Source organism: Muntiacus reevesi, chromosome 7 (assembly GCF_963930625.1).
Source record: "Muntiacus reevesi chromosome 7, mMunRee1.1, whole genome shotgun sequence".
Classification (NCBI taxonomy): domain Eukaryota; kingdom Metazoa; phylum Chordata; class Mammalia; order Artiodactyla; family Cervidae; genus Muntiacus; species Muntiacus reevesi.
The window spans coordinates 11,155,946-11,176,312 of NC_089255.1; the positions used below are offsets into that span (position 1 = coordinate 11,155,946).

At 43.9% G+C, this 20,367-nt stretch overlaps 1 protein-coding gene and 1 long non-coding RNA gene across 5 annotated transcripts in view; one reads left to right on the plus strand and one right to left on the minus strand.

Annotated features, from left to right (window-relative positions):
* The window catches only part of SERINC5 (serine incorporator 5), a 100,893-nt gene extending 86,637 nt beyond the window's left edge, over positions 1–14,256 (minus strand). For both annotated transcript variants that reach the window (XM_065940706.1, XM_065940707.1), the window contains exon 1: positions 14,072–14,256. In XM_065940706.1, coding sequence (XP_065796778.1) covers positions 14,072–14,098 — 27 coding nt within the window. In that variant the 5' untranslated portion in view covers positions 14,099–14,256. The remainder of the gene's footprint in view (positions 1–14,071) is intronic.
* A 206-nt stretch (positions 14,257–14,462) lies between these two features.
* LOC136171799 (uncharacterized) overlaps positions 14,463–20,367 on the plus strand; it is a 36,303-nt gene continuing 30,398 nt past the window's right edge. For all 3 annotated transcript variants that reach the window (XR_010663914.1, XR_010663915.1, XR_010663913.1), the window contains exon 1: positions 14,463–14,774. This is a non-coding gene — a long non-coding RNA (uncharacterized lncRNA). The remainder of the gene's footprint in view (positions 14,775–20,367) is intronic.

Consider the following 20,367-nt stretch of genomic DNA (forward strand, 5'->3'; position numbering starts at 1 on the left):
TGTGATGAGTCACTCTGAAGCACATCTGGTGTTACAACTTCCTATCCAACTTCAGATAACCCTCCAGCCACCACTTCACAACAACTCACAAGCTGCAACTTTTCCAACACCTGCTTCCACAAGCAAATTTCAGGTCCTTTTCAAGATCAGGTGCCAAATTTTCATAGTATTTATATATCTCTTAAACATTTAACATTTGTAAAACTGTAATATCATTCTTAATGTGTCACTGACAAAACATTTGCTGCTGTGCCCCAACCCCAGCTTCCCCACAAGACCTGTGGTTTTTACTGTTCCATTTTGCAGAGTGTGGTTTTTAGGAATGCATATTCATGTTGTACTATGGAAGGATTATTTCCACGGCCCTATGCTAAAGTAAGAGGTATGGGGCTAAAACAAAAAAGAATTTTTTAAAATATACTGAACATTTACTAAAGGATAATTAGTGAAATAAATGTCAACATAATCAATTAAATGTGATGTAAAATGTTCTCATTATTACCATATGTGGAAATGTCCATAATGTTTGAAAATAGGATATAAAACAGTACACAAAGCATAGTCTAGTCTAATTTATCTTGTCCATTTTATTTATTTAGTTAGCTTTTAGCCATGCAGTTTGTGGTATCTTTAGTTCCCCAACCAGGGGTGGAACCCAAACCCTCAACAGTGAGAGTGCAGAGCCCTAACCACTGGACAGCCAGGGAACTCCCAGTCTAATTTACTTTTTTTTTTAAATACTAGAATGAAATAAAACAAAAAACTATCAGGGTTTGTTCTCTGTGGGAATATAAATGATACTTATTTTCCTCTTTGTACTCTTCTGTATTTCCCAAATTTTCTATGATAACTATATATTATTTTTACAAAGCAGAAAATACAGTTAATTCATCATTTACTAAAAAAATTGAATTAGAGGCTAGCAAATTGACCCACTCTCATCCTTTAAAATATTACATATTATAATCTTTGCAGAATCTTAAGGAAAAGGCAATAAAAGGGAATTCTCTGGTGGTCCAGTGGTTAGGACTCCATACTTTCACCATAGTGGGGCACGGGTTTGATCTCATGGCTAGGGATCTCACATGCCTGTAAGGTACAGCCTAAAAAACTTAAAAAAATAATAAAATAACATAAGGCCAAAAAGAAAATAGAATATTGAAAAAACTTTAATGTCCACCCTGAAGTGAAGTGAAGTCACTCAGTTGTGTCTGACTCTTTGCGACCCCATGGACCGTAGCCTACCAGGCTTCTCCATCCATGGGATTTTCCAGGCAAGAGTACTGGAGTGGGTTGCCATTTCCTTCTCCAGGGGATCTTCCCAACTCAGGGATTGAACCCAGGTCTCCTGCGTTGCGGGTAGGCGCTTTAACCTCTGAGCCACCAGGGAAGCCCTAATGTCCACCCTCCCTCCCCCTAAAAAGGTACCGAAGAACAAAGAAGCGGAAATGGAAATGACCACCAATATAGAGCCTGAAGTTCAAGCATGAATAATTACATAAATGTAAATGATCAAAACACCCAATTAAAAGGTACAGACTGTCAGAATGGATCAAAAAACAAGTCCCAACTACATTTGTTTATGAGAGACACATTTTAAAATATATAACACAAATGAGTTAAAAGGGTAGCTTGGGGCTTCCCTAGAGGCTCAGTGGTAAAGAATCTTCCTGCCAGTGCAGGAGACATAGGTTCCAGCCCTGGTCTGGGATGATCCCACATGCTGTGGGAGCAACTAAGCACAGGGGCCGCAACTACTGAGCCTCTGCTCTAGAGCCCAGGAGCTGCAACTACTGAGGTCCGCGTGTCAAGAGTCCATGCTCCACAACAAGAGATGCATGCAACTAGAGAGAAGCCCCTGCTCGGGACAAAGCCCAACTACTGAGCCTCTGCTCTAGAGTCCAGGAGCTGCGACTACTGAGGTCCGCGTGCCTAGAGTCCATGCTCCACAACAAGAGAAGCATGCAACTAGAGAGAAGCCCCTGCTCGGGACAAAGCCCATGCAGCAGCAAAGATCCAGCACAACCAAAAAACAAATAAATAAATAAATAAATAAATAAATGTGATTTAAAAAGGGAGCGGGGGTAGTATGGTCATGAAAGACTTGAAGATAAAGAGCATTACCAGAGATAAAAAGGATCATTTTACAAGAGGATCAATTCCTTAAGGAGACATATCAATCCCAAATGTGTACATATACCTAAAAGAGTTTCAAAATATATTAAACAAAAACTGACATAACTAATGTGAGAAAGAGACAAAAATACAATCATGTTTGAAAAATGTAACACCCTTCTCCCGGTAATTGACAGAATGAGCCCCTCTCTCAGTAAGATAAGATGATGAACACAGCACTATACCAACCAACCTGAACACTGTATCCAATAACTGTAGAAAATAAGTTCTTTTCAAAAGCACATAGAACATTCGCCAAGATGTATCACACTCTGTGATATTAAAAAGAAAAATATATACAGAGTATGTTCACTGATCACAAGAATAAGAAAGTGAAAGTCACTCAGGTCTGACTCTTTGCAACCCCAGGGACCATAAAGTCCATGGAATTCTCCAGGCCAGAATACTGGAGTGGGTAGTCTTTCCCTTCACCAGGGGATCTTCCTAACCCAGGGATCAAACCCAGGTCTCTGACACTGCAGGTGGATCCTTTACCAGCTGAGCCACAAGAGAAGCCCAAGAATACAGGAGTGGGTAGCCTATCCCTTCTCCAGGGGATCTTCCCAACCCAGGGATCGAACCGGGGTCTCCTACATTGCAGGCAGATTCTTTACGAACTGAGCTATCAGGGAAGCCCGCCACAGGACTAAACTAGAAATCAATAGCAAAAATACTTCTGGAAAATTCTCAAATATTTGTAAAATAACAACACATTTCCAAATAACTCAGAGATCAAAGTAGAAATCACAGGGGAAATTAGAAAATATTTTGAATTGAATAATGAAAATACAGCATATCCAAATGTGTGGGACATAAAATGACTTTAAATACTCATTTTAGAGGAAAAAAAAGATTTAAAATAAGGATCTAATTATCTTAAAATAGTCAATAAAATAACCTAAAATAAATAATAACAGATTAAGCTCAAAGTAAGTAAAAAGAGGGAAATAAAGAGCAGAAATCAATGAAACAGAAAACAAACAACAATTTAAAAAGTTTATTTTACAACACTGATCAAATTGATAAACTCTTGGAGACATTAAAAGAAAAAAGAACACAAATTACTAATATCAGGAATGTTATTTGGAATATGATACAAACCACTAACAGAGTCCTACCAAAGACTTGCATTTAGAAAATCCATTACATTAACCCTAATGGGGTTGAAAAATCAACAAGGGATGGCATGATTGGGACTATACTTTGGTAGAAGGATCAACAAGCTGACTATATGGGAAAATTAGCAGGCAACAAAGAGACTAGGGGAGGAAAACCAGTTTACATGACACATGTTTCACCTTCCTGCCTCTAAGTCAACCCCCTTAAGCCCCTGGCCCTACTTGAGCGGCTGTCATTTGGTCAAGCCATGATGCGGTTAGTGCAGCGCACACTGGGGTAGAGTTACTACACTAGTTCTTCTGAGCTTATGCTCCACATGGATAGTTATCTCATTCCATCTCCATTCCCACCTTCTCCTATGGGTCTTCCAGTATTGAAGAATCTGGAATATGAAACATTTCGCAGACTCCTTTGCTGCTCAGGACCTGACAATTAGCAACACTCACAATATTCGGAAGATGAAAATATGGTGGGGGCCACCCCCTGTTGCAAGGCCTGCCGCCAGGCAAGATTCTAGGACAGGACAGGCAGTTGCAATAGACAGACATGGGGCTCCGCTGTTAAGCCACCCTCTGTGCGGGTGTCGAGAGGCAGTCGTGGTGATGGCAGCAGCCTGGGCTTCCAGGCTTTTGGATTACTGCTGCAGATGTGTGCTCTTAAAGCCAAGAGTTCAAAGGGTGGCCCCCTGACTCTTGCTCCTCTCGTTCTTTTATTTATTTCTTAAACAGCTAATTACCTACATTAAATCCTCTTCTGCTTAAATTACTCAGAGTCGTCTCAGTTTTCTGCACCGAACCCTCACACACCTGCATCACCAGTTTACAGATGACAGAGTTTAATACTGACTTGTTCTCATCCCTTTCTACAATCATATAAGGGATACAGAACACACAAATTTCCTCCATTTGATGAACAAAGAAACCAAGGCTCAGAAAACTTAAAAACTGGGAAGAGTAGTGAGCCCCCCAACACTGGAGAGGTTCAAACACCCCAGATGTAACCTGGCAGAGGCATTTTTAAAAGATCTCTAAGCTTCAGATGGGGAATTAAAAGGGATGCCTTTCAAAGTCTCTTCCAAAAATTTCCAATTTCACAGTCTACCTCATCAATCATCATACAAACAGCCCAACCTGGATCTCTCCAGAACTAGACATGTCTCCCCAGAATTTTCCAAAGAAGAATAAAATCCCTGTAGATTAGATTCAATACACAAACAAGAAAAAAAAAAAAAACAAAAAAAAAAAAACAGAGGGGCCAGGGGAAAAGAGTAGAGAGAGAAGGAAGCAGAAAAAAATCAAAGGGATGGGAGTCACCTCTACATTAAATTTTGGCAGCTTAGTGGAAAATGTACAGTAAATAAGCTTCAGCATCCTGCAATTTGGAAAGAGGAAGTACCCAAGCCTCTTTAGGGCTGGTCTTTCCAATCTCAGGCTATATTGGGGTTTTCCCAGGTCAGAAGATGATTTTGAGAAGCTGAGAAATGCTAAGGATCCTCTTCTAGAAAAAGTGTTTAGAACACACACAGACATATGTGTGTGACCACAGAGCTATATGGAACCCCCAGAGCCCATTCTCAGGGACCCAGCTTTCCACATGCTCCCCTGGGTAGGCTCATCTCTAGCATCCCCCTGTTGCTGCCTTCCCTTTCCCAAGCATAAAAGAAAAGAGGTGAGGTACACAAACCTCTATCAGATGTGCAGAAGGAATCTTATACTCAAGTTCATCCAGCATCAATTCACCAGTTGCTCCTAAGCATGAATGGCAGTCCGCTGATTTACATTATGCTAGGTACCCAATGAACAATTATCAATTGCCATATAGCTTTAGGGGTTGTTAGCCTTTATTTAAAAGGGAAAAATAGCGACTGAAATAAGTCAACAATGTCCTAGGATTCGTAGGAATAATGCTATGAAAGCTGAAGAAAATTCATAACAACAGACTATCTTATTATAGAGAACAGTTTCATTACTATGGTTACAAAATACTGCCATTATTTCTGAGAACGCCACCAGAGGAGTTCAATGAGCAGGGAGACAGGAACAAAAGAATGAACTCTTCCCCAGTTTTGGTGAGCCACACACACTAAGGATCAGAACATTAGGCGACTCAGCCCTCAGTTAAATTACTGATATACAAAGCACTGGAAAATAAATCTCATAAAGACCTCACGGGCTTTGTTTCAAAGAGCAGTTGGCCAGTTTATAAAAAAAAAATGATACTTAAACAAACATTAGCCTGATTTTCCATCTTTTCTAGTTATCTTTGCAAAAATAAGATTTAAGGGGTTGTGTGTATGCGTTTTTCCTACTTTTGTTTTGACTAGACAGTTTTCATGAGGGGGAACATGCTGTCTAATCACTATATACTGTAACCTTACTTCAAACCCACAAATTGTTTCAAAGTTTATTCTGTGATAAAAACCTACCCTAAGTTTTTCCATAACAGCTGCTTTCTTTAAATATCAGCTCAACTTTAACCTCACAAGGCAAACTACACAAGAAAAGCCAAAAGTAAAGTCTTGTTTCTTTCAAAATTCAAACAGATGTTTTGTGTAATCAAAACAATCCACTGTTTGAATCTCCTGTATACACATTACACTGACTTCCAGGTTATGTTCTAAAATCTTTAAAACACTAACTAGAAAATAAGAGGATGTCCCCACTGGAAGTGTTTTAACATTCATTTTAATGAGGGTTGCAAAGGTCCACTTTGAACTACCTGAAAAACCTGATCGTTAAGGACAATCAAGGTGTTTTAGATGAGTACTTGATTCACATTGCTCTCAGCGCCCAATCTCAGCCATAAATCCAACTAACAGCAGCAATATGTAATGACAATTCACTTACAATGCTGCTTGACTTAGGACAAGGAAAGAAAACAAGATCTTTATCTATAATTACCATTATAATTAAAGACACAGAAAGCAGCTTAGTCAAAGGATAAAATGGAATTGTGTCCAATGGCTAGCTCTGCAGACATACCACATTATACAAGGACTTCCTTTTTAATGTCAAATTATCATAGATGAATAGGCCACATATCACTTGTCCTGCTCTCAAATACAAGTAGACGGTGCCTTCCTTATTGCTCTGTCCTTTCTAAGGTTTCTACTTGGTGATTTACATGAAAACACCTGGGAAACTGAAAAGCTTCTGAGTCTCACATTTAACACACTTGCAGATACTATATATCTTTGGGAAATCAACAGGTAATATTGACAGAGAAAACAGAGGTGGGAAGCAAGCACTGGGCAAGATGTTTTTCCCTTTTACCTCATTAGCAGAGAGATGATTTGGAGGCTGCCTTCTCCCAAAAGATCGGCCTGATCCCAGCAAAGTAAGCCCACTCAGACTTGCCTCAGCCCTAAGTCATTTGTCAGCTCGCCAGGTCAGCTCTAAAGCTGCCCAAGAAAACAAATCTGAATAAGCAACTTTCACGCTGACTTTCCACCTACAACAGTAATCTTCTCTCTCTTTACTGTTTAAGGTCAGTGACAGACTTCTTTCCAACAACTTGAACTTGGCTAACTACACAGAGACATCTCCAAACCACTCTTTCTGTATTAGCAACAGTTTAATTTCAGTCAAATCACCACCTTTCTTAGTAAGGTAGAGCAACTATATAGCCTTTTTACTGCATCTGGACTGCATTTTATGAAATGAATAGAAAAAACTGCCAAGACTAGTGATAAGCACAGGACTCAAACTTAATGCAACTAAAACAGAGTCCTTCACACAGCAAGAAAACAGGGATTCAAACAAGAAAAAGACCAAAGTTAAAGATGATGTTAAAAATGGCTGAACCAGGGGGCTTTCCTGGAGGTCCAGTGGTTAAGACTTCACCTTCCAATGCAGGGGGTGCAGGTTCGATCCCTAGTCAGGGAGCTAACATCCCACATGCCTCGCTGTGGCCAAAAAAACCAAAACATACACAACAGGAGCAATATGACAACAAATTCAACAAAGACTATTTTTAAAAAAAGGAAGAAAATGGTTGCACCATATTGTCAATGGTATTTAAAAAGGGTGAAATTGGGATTTTCTTCATTATTTTTAGTCTTTTGGAAATTGAAACACCCATACATACACACTTCTATTAATACATAAGCCTATTGGCTGACTTTCACATATTTACATTTACTTAATACTTCTGGAAAAATTTCCATAGTTGAAGGTAGAGCACTACTACACTATTTTCTGGGTATAAGCATAAAAAGCATGGCTACAAATGAGTGGCTGGTGCATTTAAAAAACTGCCTTGAAAAAAAAATTAAAAAAAATAAAAATAAATAAAAAATAAAAAACTGCCTTGGTCACCCCATAATTCAGCAAAGAGTTGAATCAAACATAGTACCTACAATATAATCCCAACTCTGCAAAGTAAAATTATATGTTAAATCTGAGTCAAAATATCAAATACAGTTCTCTCTATGTGAGGATATGTATTTCATAAATACCCCTCACTGTTCAAGAGCATCAGTCATGAAAAGCATGAACTTTTGCACTTGGATCCCTTCCAAGTGTGGAAGCAACACGTGATATAATGTGGCCCTAACATTTCCAATCACTGTAAACAAACAGCTGTAGAGAAAGAGAGTTGTGTGAGCAAAAACACACAACAGGGGGTTCAGCTAGTCTGCAGCACACGCTCGGTCTAGGAGGGGAGGGGAAGTGCACCCACGCAGTAACCAGGGAACGACCCCAAGGTGTCAGACGACCACGTTCTAGGTGGTATGGACAGGTTTTGGGTGCAAGTTCTGAGGGAACTCGAAAAGTAAGGGAAAGGTCGTTTCTGAGGAAAAGGTTTCTTGAGCTTGGCCTTAAATGCAGAGATTTGGGTTTTACAGAGAAAAAGCAAACACCTCAGGGAAATCAGTACCTTTATCTAGTACGTAATTTACTCTTCAAAGAAGTCTTCTTGGATTGATTGTGTGTGCGCTCATCTGTTTTAAGCTACAATCTAGATGTGAAAAGATGCCCTGATAAGGAAGATGGACCAATTCCTGTTAACACTTATCAGAGGCCACCCTCTAAAACCTCCTGCGGGGACTTCATTACCTCTGACTCCCACGACCCCAGGTTTTGTTAACCAGCGGGATGATGAGAAGTGGTGAAAACTGTAAGAACTCTCGATACACGCAACTCTGCCCCAAACCCCTGCATGAAGACCTTGAGCAAACTTTAACAGGGCTTCTAGCCGCCTAAGGCTGCACTGCCTGGGATGACCTAGCCGCCTTCTGAGTCCTTGTGCAGAAAGGTTCAGGGCTGGGAAAAGAAATTTACACAGTTAAGATAAGTCCTGACTTCCCTTTCTTAAGAGCATTATACAATTGTGAGTCCTTCCTCTGCTCCTGCGGATAGGAAGAGGCAGACACATTTCCTAACAAATGTGGAATGTCTTTCTCAAGGACTCAAACTCCTTTCCTTTAAAATGTAGTCCTCTGGAAAGATAGGGGCTATCTCCCAGTCCCGGTGGAATCTAACTTGCTAGCTAGGAGACCCTGCTGGCCTCATCCCCCCACCCATATGAACAAATACGTCTCACTTCCCTAATTCTGCTTGGGCCCCCACTCACTCCTCCCTTTAAAACGTCCAGGCACCTGTAAATCAGAATGCAGCTCAGCTCTTTGCATCAATGAGTGATTGCCAAATAAAATCTGTTTTCATTGCTTTAACTAAGGTCCAACTTTATTTCTCTTTGACAATGGGGAGTCCCTGCTTGACTTTTGACAATTAACATAACAGACGTTAGAAACAGACTTTGTTGGGGAAAATCTCAGGAATCAAGTAATATGATCTGGCTGGAAATACCTTGGGATTCCTGCCCTTATATGAACTGGTTACAAGGACAAAGTGAGTCTTCTGCCTGAGAGGGGCACCATGGGTTTGATTTATCCAAGAGGTCCTATGCTTCGGCAGTACTGGGCAAGTTCTTCCTTCTAGAAGGTTATCACATCTGCCACAGGTGAACATGCAAGCTGCATGTTGGTTCACCAAGAAGGACAAAGAGCCGCAACTTCGAGAAGCCACAGGTCAGGCTGTGTACCTGTTCTGTGCCTGCCTGCCGATAACTATCTGCACCAGTGGCAGAATGTGGTCTGAGACTTACTGTCCTTAAAACCTGGACCACTGTGAGGAAGAAGCTAAACCTCGCCAAACTCCTGACAACTGCCAATAGCTACCAAGATAGCCACATACCGATGTATTTAATACTGCCTTAGGGTCACTATGAAAGTGAAAGTCGCTCAGTCGCGTCCGACTCTTTGAGACCCCATGGACTATACAGTCCATGGAATTCTCCAGGCCAGAATACTGGAGTGGGTAGCCTTTCCCTTCTCCAGGGGATCTTCCCAACCCAGGGATCGAACCCAGGTCTCCCACACTGCAGGCGGATTAAATAAACCAGCTAAATCACAACGGAAGCCCAAGAATACTGGAGTGGGTAGCCTATCCCTTCTCCAGCAGATCTTCCTGACCCAGGAATCGAACTGGGCTCTCTCACATTGCAGGTGGATTTTTTTTAATCAATTGAGCTATCAGGGAAGCATTATAGCTCTTTACCAACTGAGCTATTAGGACCATTATGAGCAACAACAATCTGCAGCAGTTCCTCATGATTTATTCATATTGTATTTAGAATAATAAGGAATAGCAATCTCCCAGTTAAAAGGTCCGACTCAAGTCAGGTGGAGCAGTGTGGAAGGCCTGGCTCCATCACCACGTAAACATCAGTCAAGCTAATCCATGTCTTGCACTTCAGTTGCCTCACCTGCAAAAGGACGTTCCTCGACCCCACAGGGTTCCTGTGAAGTGTGAGTGATATAATGTAGGTAAAAACAGCACACTTGTGGACATGAAATAAGCTTCCGCTATTGTTACTATTATCGTTAATGCTTATACTTGCCTGGAGTAAAACCTGCCAAGCCTTACTCTCAAATTGCCCTGATAGCAGTTATCTAGATTTTCCAACTACATATTTCACCTCTGAAAGGGCGTCCTGTCATTTTTCAGTAGTGAGCCTACCTCACACTTCCAGCCCCAACTAACCCTTAAGTTCCAAGACAGCAAGGATGCACTTTGTTCACTGACCAGAGGCCTTAGCACAGGGCTGGGTACCCAGAAAAAAGGTGTAGAGTGACCACTCTCCTGTGATTTCTGCTTCCATTAGCATCCACTGGGGTTTCCCTGGTGGCTCAGATGGTAAAGAATCTGCCTACAATGTAGGAGACATGGGTTTGATCCCTGGGTCAAGAAGGTCCCCTGGAAAAGAGAATGGCTACCCACTCCAGTATTCTTGCCTGGAGAATTCCATGGAAGAGAAGCCTGGCAGGCTACCGTCCATGGTGTCACAGAGTCAGACACGACGGAGCAACTCACACACTAGAAGCCAACAGCCCAAGCAAAACCTAAATGTATCAGAGTCAAAGCAAAAATAAAATGACCTGGAAACAGTCCAGGTGCAACTGGATAGTGGCCACCAAGATCTCTGGGATCCCTTACTCTGTACCAAATCCTGTACTAGAGACATTATTGCATGTAATCCTCCCAATAACGCTGGGAGATATTATCATACCCATTCAACAGCTGAGGTAAACTGAGGGTAAATAATACGCACAGTCACATCAGCCCTCAGTGTCCAAATTCAAACCCAGACCTGAGTCAAAGGCCATTTTCTGGGTTACACATTGTTTCAGTTAAGGCCCCCCGAATTTCTATCTCCAACCTCAAACTTCTCCCAACTTAAAAATCCAACTGATGACTGGCCATCTCTATTTAACTTCTAACAGGAATTTCAAATGTAGCAAAGACAGAAGAAAACAATGGGTTTTCCTTGCCAAACATCCTTCTTCCTCAACTCAGTGAGGCACTATCATCTATTCAGTTGCCCAGGTCACAAACAGAATCTCTTATTTCCACATCCCACTTCTAACCCAAGGAAAAGTCCAGCTCTACCTCTGAAATATGCTCAGAAGCCAACACCATCCCACCGTCAGCACTACTACGCCCTAAATTAAGGGAGTGCACTCTCTCCTTGGCCTACAGTAACAGCAGACTGCCAGGATTCAAATTCCACCAGGAAGGATTCTGGCTCACTGCAGAAGCCTAGAACACTGCTCACAGCCAGGAGGAGGCAGTTTAAAAGCATCACTGACTACTCTCACCTCCACACTAGTCCCTGACACACTCAACTCTTCATGGTGCCCAAAATCATCTTCTAAGTGTAAATCAAGCCCCAGTTCTCACCTGCTCAAAATCCCCCAACAACCTTTCCCTGTAAGAGAAATAAAACCCAAACTCCATCGGTGACCGACCCCACCTGGCCCTACCTGTCTCTTTACCTCATCTACGACACTCCAGCCTCCTGGACTCTTCCAACACCTCACTGTTCCTCGAACACCCTGGAAGGCTCGCTACCCAGACCCTCACACGGGTGCCTGTCCATCAGTCTCAATTCCAAGGGCATCTTCTCAGCAGACTTCCCCAAGAACCCTACAGAAGCCGCTTTGCCCACCAGGACCTGTTACAGTATCAGTATTGTTTACTGATTACAGTATATTATTGTTTCATTGCTCCAACGTTTATATAACGCCACCCCGTCCCTGCCCCAGCAGGACCAGTCACTGAGGGCAGAGATGATGTCTGTCTGGCTCACTGCCTTATCTCCAGCTCTTGACACATAGTAGGTGCTGTGATATTGTGATATAATCAGGAATATTTATTTGGTCTTCTACTTGGGGATGGGAGGCCCAGAAGACTTGATATTGGCAGCTGAAGTGTGTGAGGAGCCAGACAGGGAGGAGGGTGGTGTTGTGGGATTAGGCCCCTAGCCTGGGGGATAGCTGCCATTCAGGTAATGTCAGAATTAAACTGTATTGTTGTACATCCAGTTAATATCCGGGGAGTTGGGGAACTGATTGGTATGGAGTGGGGGGGGGGGGGGAGTCCGTACATTGATGTCAGAAGTGATGTAAGTAAAAATAATGCACATGTACTCAAAAAAGTTTAAGGATTTCTAGACTTAGATAGTTTCTGACAGTGCTGTGTGTGTTTTTTTAAATGTAAACTTCACAGTTTCATTCATATGAAATAATATCATCATCACCCGCCTCCCAGCATTGAGACCCACCACAGTGAAGCCTCAAGTAGTCCCAAGAAAGCAGAAGTTAACTTCCCTGTGATGAACAGCCAGGATTTGGTTCTTTCCAAAGTCCTGAGAGGGGGATTTTAGAAACAAGTCATAAAACCCTGCCAAAATATCAACCATACCAATAATTCTTTTACAAGACCCACTTGAGTACTGGCAATAATTTTCCGAGCTCTAAATTACCCACTGGGAGCCACAGAAAGCCTCAAGGGGCTTTCAAGCGACTGGAGGACAGGTGCCTCATACCGGTAACCTAATCACTATATAATGAGGGGTCACGTCAAAATGGAACTCCCTCAAAACAACCACAATGAACGATTTGCAAAGCCTTCTCGAGATCTGGAATATTCTGAACGCCGCCTTCTGAGGTCCACTTTGGTCTCCAGAGCCCTGAGAGGCGTTAAGTACCCTCTCTTGTCGCTGTGCCTGACTGAGGGCAAGTCATTCCACCTCAAGTTAAAAACCTCAATTTCCTCATCTCCGAAAAGACCAGCTTGAATGCATGCCAAGGACAGTATTAGACCTCAAAAACCAAGCGATAACTTCACAGGGCCATGGAAAGAGGTCGGATTATCTACCGGTCTAATCGGCGGCTATACAGAAACCCACTGCTTAACCCCTGCATCGCTTACGGGCTGGCCTGATTGTCTCAAGGCTGAATGTACCAGCAAGCAGCAACAGCCGGGCTAGACTCACCGGAAAAAACGAACCATTAAAACTCTGTAAAGAAATGCTGATAATCAACAAGCCTGGGAAGGTGGGAGCGCAACGTCTGGCAGACTACCTACTTCTTCCTAACTGCAAGAAGGAATGAAAGCAGCGTTAAAGGTTGAAACCTACTACCAATTCTGCCCTTACGCACTGCCAACCGGTAGAAGAAGCCGATCCCAAGCGAGCACAGGTGTTTTAAGATCTCGGGAGTTTAATAGGCGAGAGTTACAAACAGGCTCGGGCAAGTTCACAGCTGAAAGGGGGATGAGAAGGCTCAAGGTTCCTCCTACCCAGGCGGCGCGTTCGTGTCCAGCCGGGGTTGGGTCGGGAAATTCAACAAGCAGGGCTGACGCTTCCCTGAGCCCAGACCTGAGCCCTGCGGTTTGGAAAGCAGGCTTCTCTGTTCTCGAATGAACAGAGCCATAGTTCTGGAGCCTTGGGAGATGTCAAGCGCAATCCGCCTGGGCCAAACGAGCCGAGTTTCGTTCAGGGCATGGGAGAGGAGTGGTTGCCCAAACACACGTCTTCTCCTGGGTTCACGGGGCTGGCAGAGCCCGGTGGCCTACGGAGCTCGGCCCCACACACTCGTACCCTAGGGAGTAGGCGACACGCTCCAGAAACAGTTGGCACCTTCCGCCCGAACCCTGCCTGCCCCGCCCTAAGCCAAGTTGCTACCTAACGCCCAACGAGAAGACCTCGGGGTCGCCTCTCGAGCTGCCCCCCGTGTGCCTCTGGTCCGCCCGCCGAGGCAAAGGGTTTCCCCGACAGCTGAGCGCCGCGCTCCGGCCCGGGGCACTCACCCAGGCGGCGCGGGGTCACCCGCCCCACTTTCGGCGGCGGAGCCGGGGCGCACAGCCGGGGAAGCCCGCGGTGCCTCGGGCTCCTGGCCAGGGTCTCCACCGATCCGTCTCCCTCTGCTCACCTGGCCCGCACAGCACCGTGCTGACATAGCGGCGGCCGACCACCACCACCCGCGCGCTCGCCCGCTCGCAGCTTTCCTCCGGCACTCCTGGCTAGCTCCGGCCTCAAGCGCCCGTCCGCGGACCGCTCACGCCTCCACGCCGCGCAGCCCCAGCTGAACTTGGGGGACCTAGGCCTGTGTGAAAACAGCCGCCGCGAAGCCCCGCCCCTCCGCTGCAGGCCCCGCCCAGTGGCCCCAGGCCCCGCCCCGTCAGGCCGCCACCGCCCTCAGCCCCTCCCTGTTCCCGCCCCTTCCCGCGGCACCGCTTCCGAACAGGCTCTGCCCGGGCTCGCACTTCCGCTGGCGTCAGGCAGCAGGCAGTGGTCATCACTTCCCGGTGCGGCGCTGGACTGTGAAGTCCGGCCGCCGACGGGCTGGCCCGGCCCTAGCGCGCTCCTGCGCCGGCCTGGCCACTCTCGGTCTCCGGCCCTGAAGGGAGCAGCGCCCCCAGTCCGCGGCTCCGGTGGAAGAGCTGGTTGCTGACTCCAATAAAGCTCGGAGCCTTTAGTGAGCGATTCCGAGTGTCCTGCACTGAACCGGCTCGGTAGGGATGGCCGGGTGCTAGTCTATGCTCGTCCTCGCGCCGAACTGGTGTATGCCCGGGATCCCTGTTGCAGAAGTCCCTTTATCTTCTTCATCTCCCAAGAAAATTTCTCAAACTTTGGTAAGATTCCCTCTGCCCAAGCTACAAATCCTTGGTCACTTAGCTGTCTTGGCACGTTACCATGGCACCTTAAGAGGTCCAGGGAGAACCCTTTATGTGCTTCCGTGTTTTCCATTCTCTCCACCACCCACAGGAGAGCGCACCTTCGCCCAGGGACTTAGTTTGCATCCCTCCTTCCTCTCTGGCTTCCCAGGTGGCTCAGAGGTAATGAATCCACCTGCCAATGTAGGAGACACGGGGGGCGCCGGTTCAGCCCCTGGGTGAAGGAAGACCCCCTGGAGGAGGAAATGGCAACCCACTCCAGTATTCTTGCCTGGAAAAATCCCATGAATAAAGCAGCCTGGCTGGCTACAGTCCATGGGGTCACAAAGAGTCGGATGCCAATGAGCACGGATATTTGTTACATGCAGAAAGAGTTCTCCCTACCTAAATCTGCTCTCCTCATGGCCACTTCCCCAAGAAGAGGAATTTCTGTTAGTGCAAACTTTGCGCCAGATTCCTTTTATTCCTTAAAATAAGGATTATTCTCTATATTTTAGAAATGGGGGACTGAAGCTCAGACACTTTAAATAACTTGCCCAAAGTTTAACAGTAAAGCTGAAAAAGCAATACAGGGACTGGAGTGCACGTGTCTGATCCCCTGGGGGGGCATGACACGCATTCGACCTTCGCCTTTGGCAAAGTAGTGTCTGTCGGCAGTTGAGAAGATGGAAACTAAGAGAAAAGTCCGTGGGAACCAATGCTTGGATTATGAGCAGCACAGACTCTTCTAGAATTGAGAGAGGCTTCCAGAGTGCTTGCACCTGGACAACCTTCTTGAGCAGTAGGATACAAAGAAATTAGAAGTGACTAAAAATAACTGCACACATGCACAGTTGAGATAACCTTGAACAGGAGGATACAAAAAAGCCACAGACTACAAGTTTTTGAGGTGCTAGGAGCTAAAGCAGGGTACTATGCATGATCCCTGTACACTGCCCACCAAAGGGGTGGACAGACATATAAGGTACCTGTGTGCGTGCTCAGTCGCTTCAGGCCTGCCCGACCCTGTGCACCCCTATGGACTGTAGCCCACTAAACTCCTCTGTCCATGGGATTCTCCAGGCGAGAACACTGGAGTGGGTCTCCATGCCCTTTGCCAGAGGATCTTCCCAACCCAGGGACTGAACCCACATCTCTGACATCCCCTGCATTGGCAGGCGGGTTCTTTACCACTAGCGCCACCTGAGAAGCCCGTAATAAGGTACACCTTTTGCCAAACCCACTCATCCGTCCCTACTGTTAAACCAGTCAAGGACCCATGCAGCTCCCCTCCAAGAGCTTGCAAGGGTACCCGTTTCTTGCTTTTACTCCCTGATGATGCAGCTGTTGTTGTTCAGTCACCCAGCCGCGTCTGATTCTTTGCGACCCCATGGACTGCAGCACGCCAGGACCCCTGTCCCTCACTATCTCCCAAAGTTTGCCCAAGCTCATGTCCATTGGATTGGTGATGCCATCCAGCTGTCTCATCCTCTCTCGCCCTTTTCTCCTTCTACCCTTAAACTTTCCCAGCATCGGGGACTTTTCCAGTGAGTCAGCTGTTCGCATCAGATGACCAAAATACTGGAGCTTCAGCTTCAGCATCAGTCCTTTCAATTAGTATTCAGGGTTGATTTCCCTTAAGATTTACTGGTTTGATCTCCAAGGGACTTTCAGGAGTCTTCTCCAGCACCACAGTTCAAAGGCATCAATTCTTTGGTGCTCTGCCTTCTTTATGGTCCAGCTCTCCCAACCATACATGGCCACTGGGAAGACCATAGCCTAGATTATACGGACCTTGGTGGACAGAGTAATGTCTCTGCTTTTCAACACACTATCTAGGTTTGTCTTAGCTTTTCTTCTAAGAAGCAAACATCTTCTGATTTCATGGCTGCAGTCACCATCCACAGTGATTTTAGAGCCCAAGAAGAGGAAATATGTCACTACTTCCACCTATTCCCCCTTTATTTGCCATGAAGTAATGGAGCCAGAAGCCATGTACTTAGTGTTTTTTTTAATATTTAGTTTTAAGCCAGCTCTTTCACTCTTCTCCTTCACCCTCATCAAGAGGCTCTTTAGTTCCTCTTTGCTTTCTGCCATTAGAGTGGTATCATCTGCATATCTGAGGTTGTTAATGTTTCTCAACCTTGATTGGGGCTGAAGCTGATTGGGGCTGGAGTTTCTTGCCTGAATTTCTCCTCTGGCTCCTTATCAATTTCTATTGGTTAAAAGGGTCCAAGGGTGGTGGTCAGTAACAGAATCTCCTAGAATCTCAGGTGCCAGCATTTAGAGGAAGAGAAATAATAGAGCAGGCCCTATTCAGAGCCATGAAAAGTAATGAGAAATGACTCCACCTAAAATTTTTAAAATAATTTAAAACAACAACAACAAAAAACAGCCTCAGCAGTATCAGACCGGTACAGCCACCTGCTTGGTGGCTGTCTATGACTCATTAGAAGCCAAGGATCTCACTGAGATTGTCTAGTTAGGTTCACTGTTGTTTGGGATGGTCATTCTGGCCCTACTTCTCACCCTGGGAGACTACTTGGGTACCAGGAGTTTCTGTTCCCCTGGGAAGAGCCAGGCAGCTTCTGGGGAGGGGAAGGTGTGAAGTCTACTTCAGTTTGAACCTGCTGGGGCTATGAAGTCTCCTCACCTTTTAGGGAAACTGGAGCATACCACTGGGTTACGGGCAGAGCTGGTAGTAGGATCCAGTCCTCTTGAATCCTGAGCTTTTTCTTTTTTTTCCAAATCTGTGTCAACTTGGAAGGATTCTATGATGATATTAACATCAGCTGGCAAAGAGACAACACAACTTAATGACCAGAGAATTTGTAGACTGTGCCCAAGGTACCTAAAAAACACTGGAAGCCTGACCTTCTGAAGTTATAAAGTTGTAAATTTTAGCTTCACCAAAAACTGGCTGGATGACCTCAGAGCCTCAGTTTTATCATCTGCAAAATGGGGACTAACCGTGCATTAAATTAAATTAAATTGATAAAGAATCCACCTGCCAATGCAGGAGATGCAAGAGACGAGGGTTCAATCCCTGGGTGGGGAAGATCCCCTGGAGTAGGAAATGGCAATCAACTCCAGTATTCTTCCGTGGGAAATCCCATAAACAGAGGAGCCTCTCCAGCTACAGTCCATGGAGTTGCAAATAGTTGGACATGACTCGTATTAATAAGCCAGTTTAAAAATGTTAAATAATCTGTGCAGGCGGATTCTTCCTCTCTGCTGGAAGATCTCAAAGGAATATGGCTACTGTCAACTGAAAGAAAAATACACAATGTAAAGTGAGTTCAGTTGTATTCAGGGACCTTACTGTGAATCATAGCCCAGGAGATGGCCTCTCAGATAACACCAAATTGAGAAATTGGCTTCAGAGAGATAAGGGGAAAGCCAGGATAAATGTAAATAATCAATAAATAATAAATTTTTAGGTGGAGGAAAAACACATGGTCAAACATAAAAAGATAACTAGTAGTCTCAAGGTAATTATTTTAATACTTATCTATGAATGGGAAGATGTAAGAATCTGGGATTCTTGAAATTTTTTTGTAGATATGCTTCTTAAATATATAGGGGCCAGGATGTTTTACCTTAGAGATACATCTTAACTGTCTCTGGGGTAAGATGCAGAATGCTTCTTGGCTTTCTCCATCCTGAAGTCCCTTCTGGGTGCAGTGTTGGTGGGGGACAGTGGCTAATGGCTTGATCTCTGTAGAAATGGACTGGCTGGCAAGTCTTTATTTCTTCATGCCAAGTCTGAAGGTTTCCTCCTTTCCTGGTTCTGAGGGTTTTGCAGTTACTATTTATGGTCTGGCTGGTAACATCCTTTGCATCTGTTGTCAGTCAAAAAGAATAGAGGTAATGTCAGCAGACATGACAGAAAACAGTGGCACCTTAATTTTATTTTAGGTACTCTGCAGGCCTTTTGAAGAAAGAGAGTTGTACAGTGTTCCTAACATGTAGGTAATTTTACAGTCTGTCCCGTTTGATGTGGATTTTCTCAGGAATAAGCAATAAAAGGCCTGTTTTAATAAGACTAGCTCTTGGCAGACCATGTGAAATATCCCCCTCCCCCCACAAAAATGTTCCTAAATTAACTAAATTAGCTCCTTTTATACAGTTTAATTGCACACACACATATATCTATGACATACTATAAATAACAAGCTTATAATTTGCTTTTTTCTCCTTGTGAATTTGAAGGCCTTTTTTTTTTTCCCCTTTTAGGAAGGAGAAGGCAATGTTGAGTGTAAAAACACTCACTGAACTGAAAACAATATTGATATACATGTTACTAAAGAAAAAAATAGTCATGCACTTGCTGTTTTTTAACTTTTGATTTTAGAAAACTTCATTATAAATTTTAACTTCCAGTTCAAGAATGGCTTAAAAGTCAACAAAATTAATTATTCTAATTCCCTAAAATTTTCTCAACTTTGTAAAGAAAACCTAGTAATGCATTCTGTTGGTATTTAAATATAAAAGAAGAAATGTCTCTAGTCTTCACTTATAAAGCTCTAAGGACCTCAATCTGATAATGAAAGTTTAGTTAATTTCAGTTACAGGTAAACAAGGAAGTATTCATTTAGAAAAACCTATAAATTTTGCAACTCAGGCAAAAAACAATCCCAAGTGCTATAGTGTCCCCACCTCAGTCCTTATGGTGATTGCATTCTCCTTCATTTCTATTAAATTAAAATATGTACAATGGTTTTTGTTTGTTTGTGTTTTTTTGCCACACCACTTGGCTTGTGGGGTTTTGGTTCCCCCATAAGGGGTCAAACCCAGGACTTCAGCAATGAGAGTGTGAAGCACTAACCACTTAACTGCTAGGGGATTTCTATACAATGTTTTTTAAATGTTGAAAATATTATAAAACATAAAGTAAAAAGAAGTAGCTTCTCTCTCACATCCTTCCTTTCAGTCCCCTCCCCAGAGGCAATCACTTTCAATTATTCAAGCGATTTTTCCTTATTACCTCCATATTTTTTAAATATTTATTTTATTTTTTTCCCACACTGCACAGCATGTGGAATCTCAGTTTCCCCACCAGGATTGAACCCATGCCCTTTGCAGCGGAAGCAGAGTCTTAACCATTGTGCTGCCAGGGAAGTCCCAACTCCATATTTTTAAATACTATTTTATGCTTTTATTTCCTGACCTGTTGACTATATTTGTTGTGTATTATCTTTTATGTTGCATGTGGGCTGAAAGCTTAGCCCATTGAGCACTTCTATCTGCTATCTTGACAATCTAATCACATCACATTTTTCATAAAATAATTAATGAAATTAATTTAATTTCACATAATTTTATAAATTAATAGGAAATTAATATGTAGTTATGACTAGTAAAAATTATTCATTGCATAGCCACAGAGTGTATAATGATAGCATTTCTTTCTTGTCTCTTTCTATTTTTCATTCTCATTCCCCTTCCCTGGAGAGGCCGTATATTCTAGTGGTTACAGTTAGAGACTCAGGAGCCAGACCTTGGGATTAGACCTTTGCTTTTGTCACTTATTAGATCTGTGGTTTTAAGCAACTGATTTCATCTCCCTGTC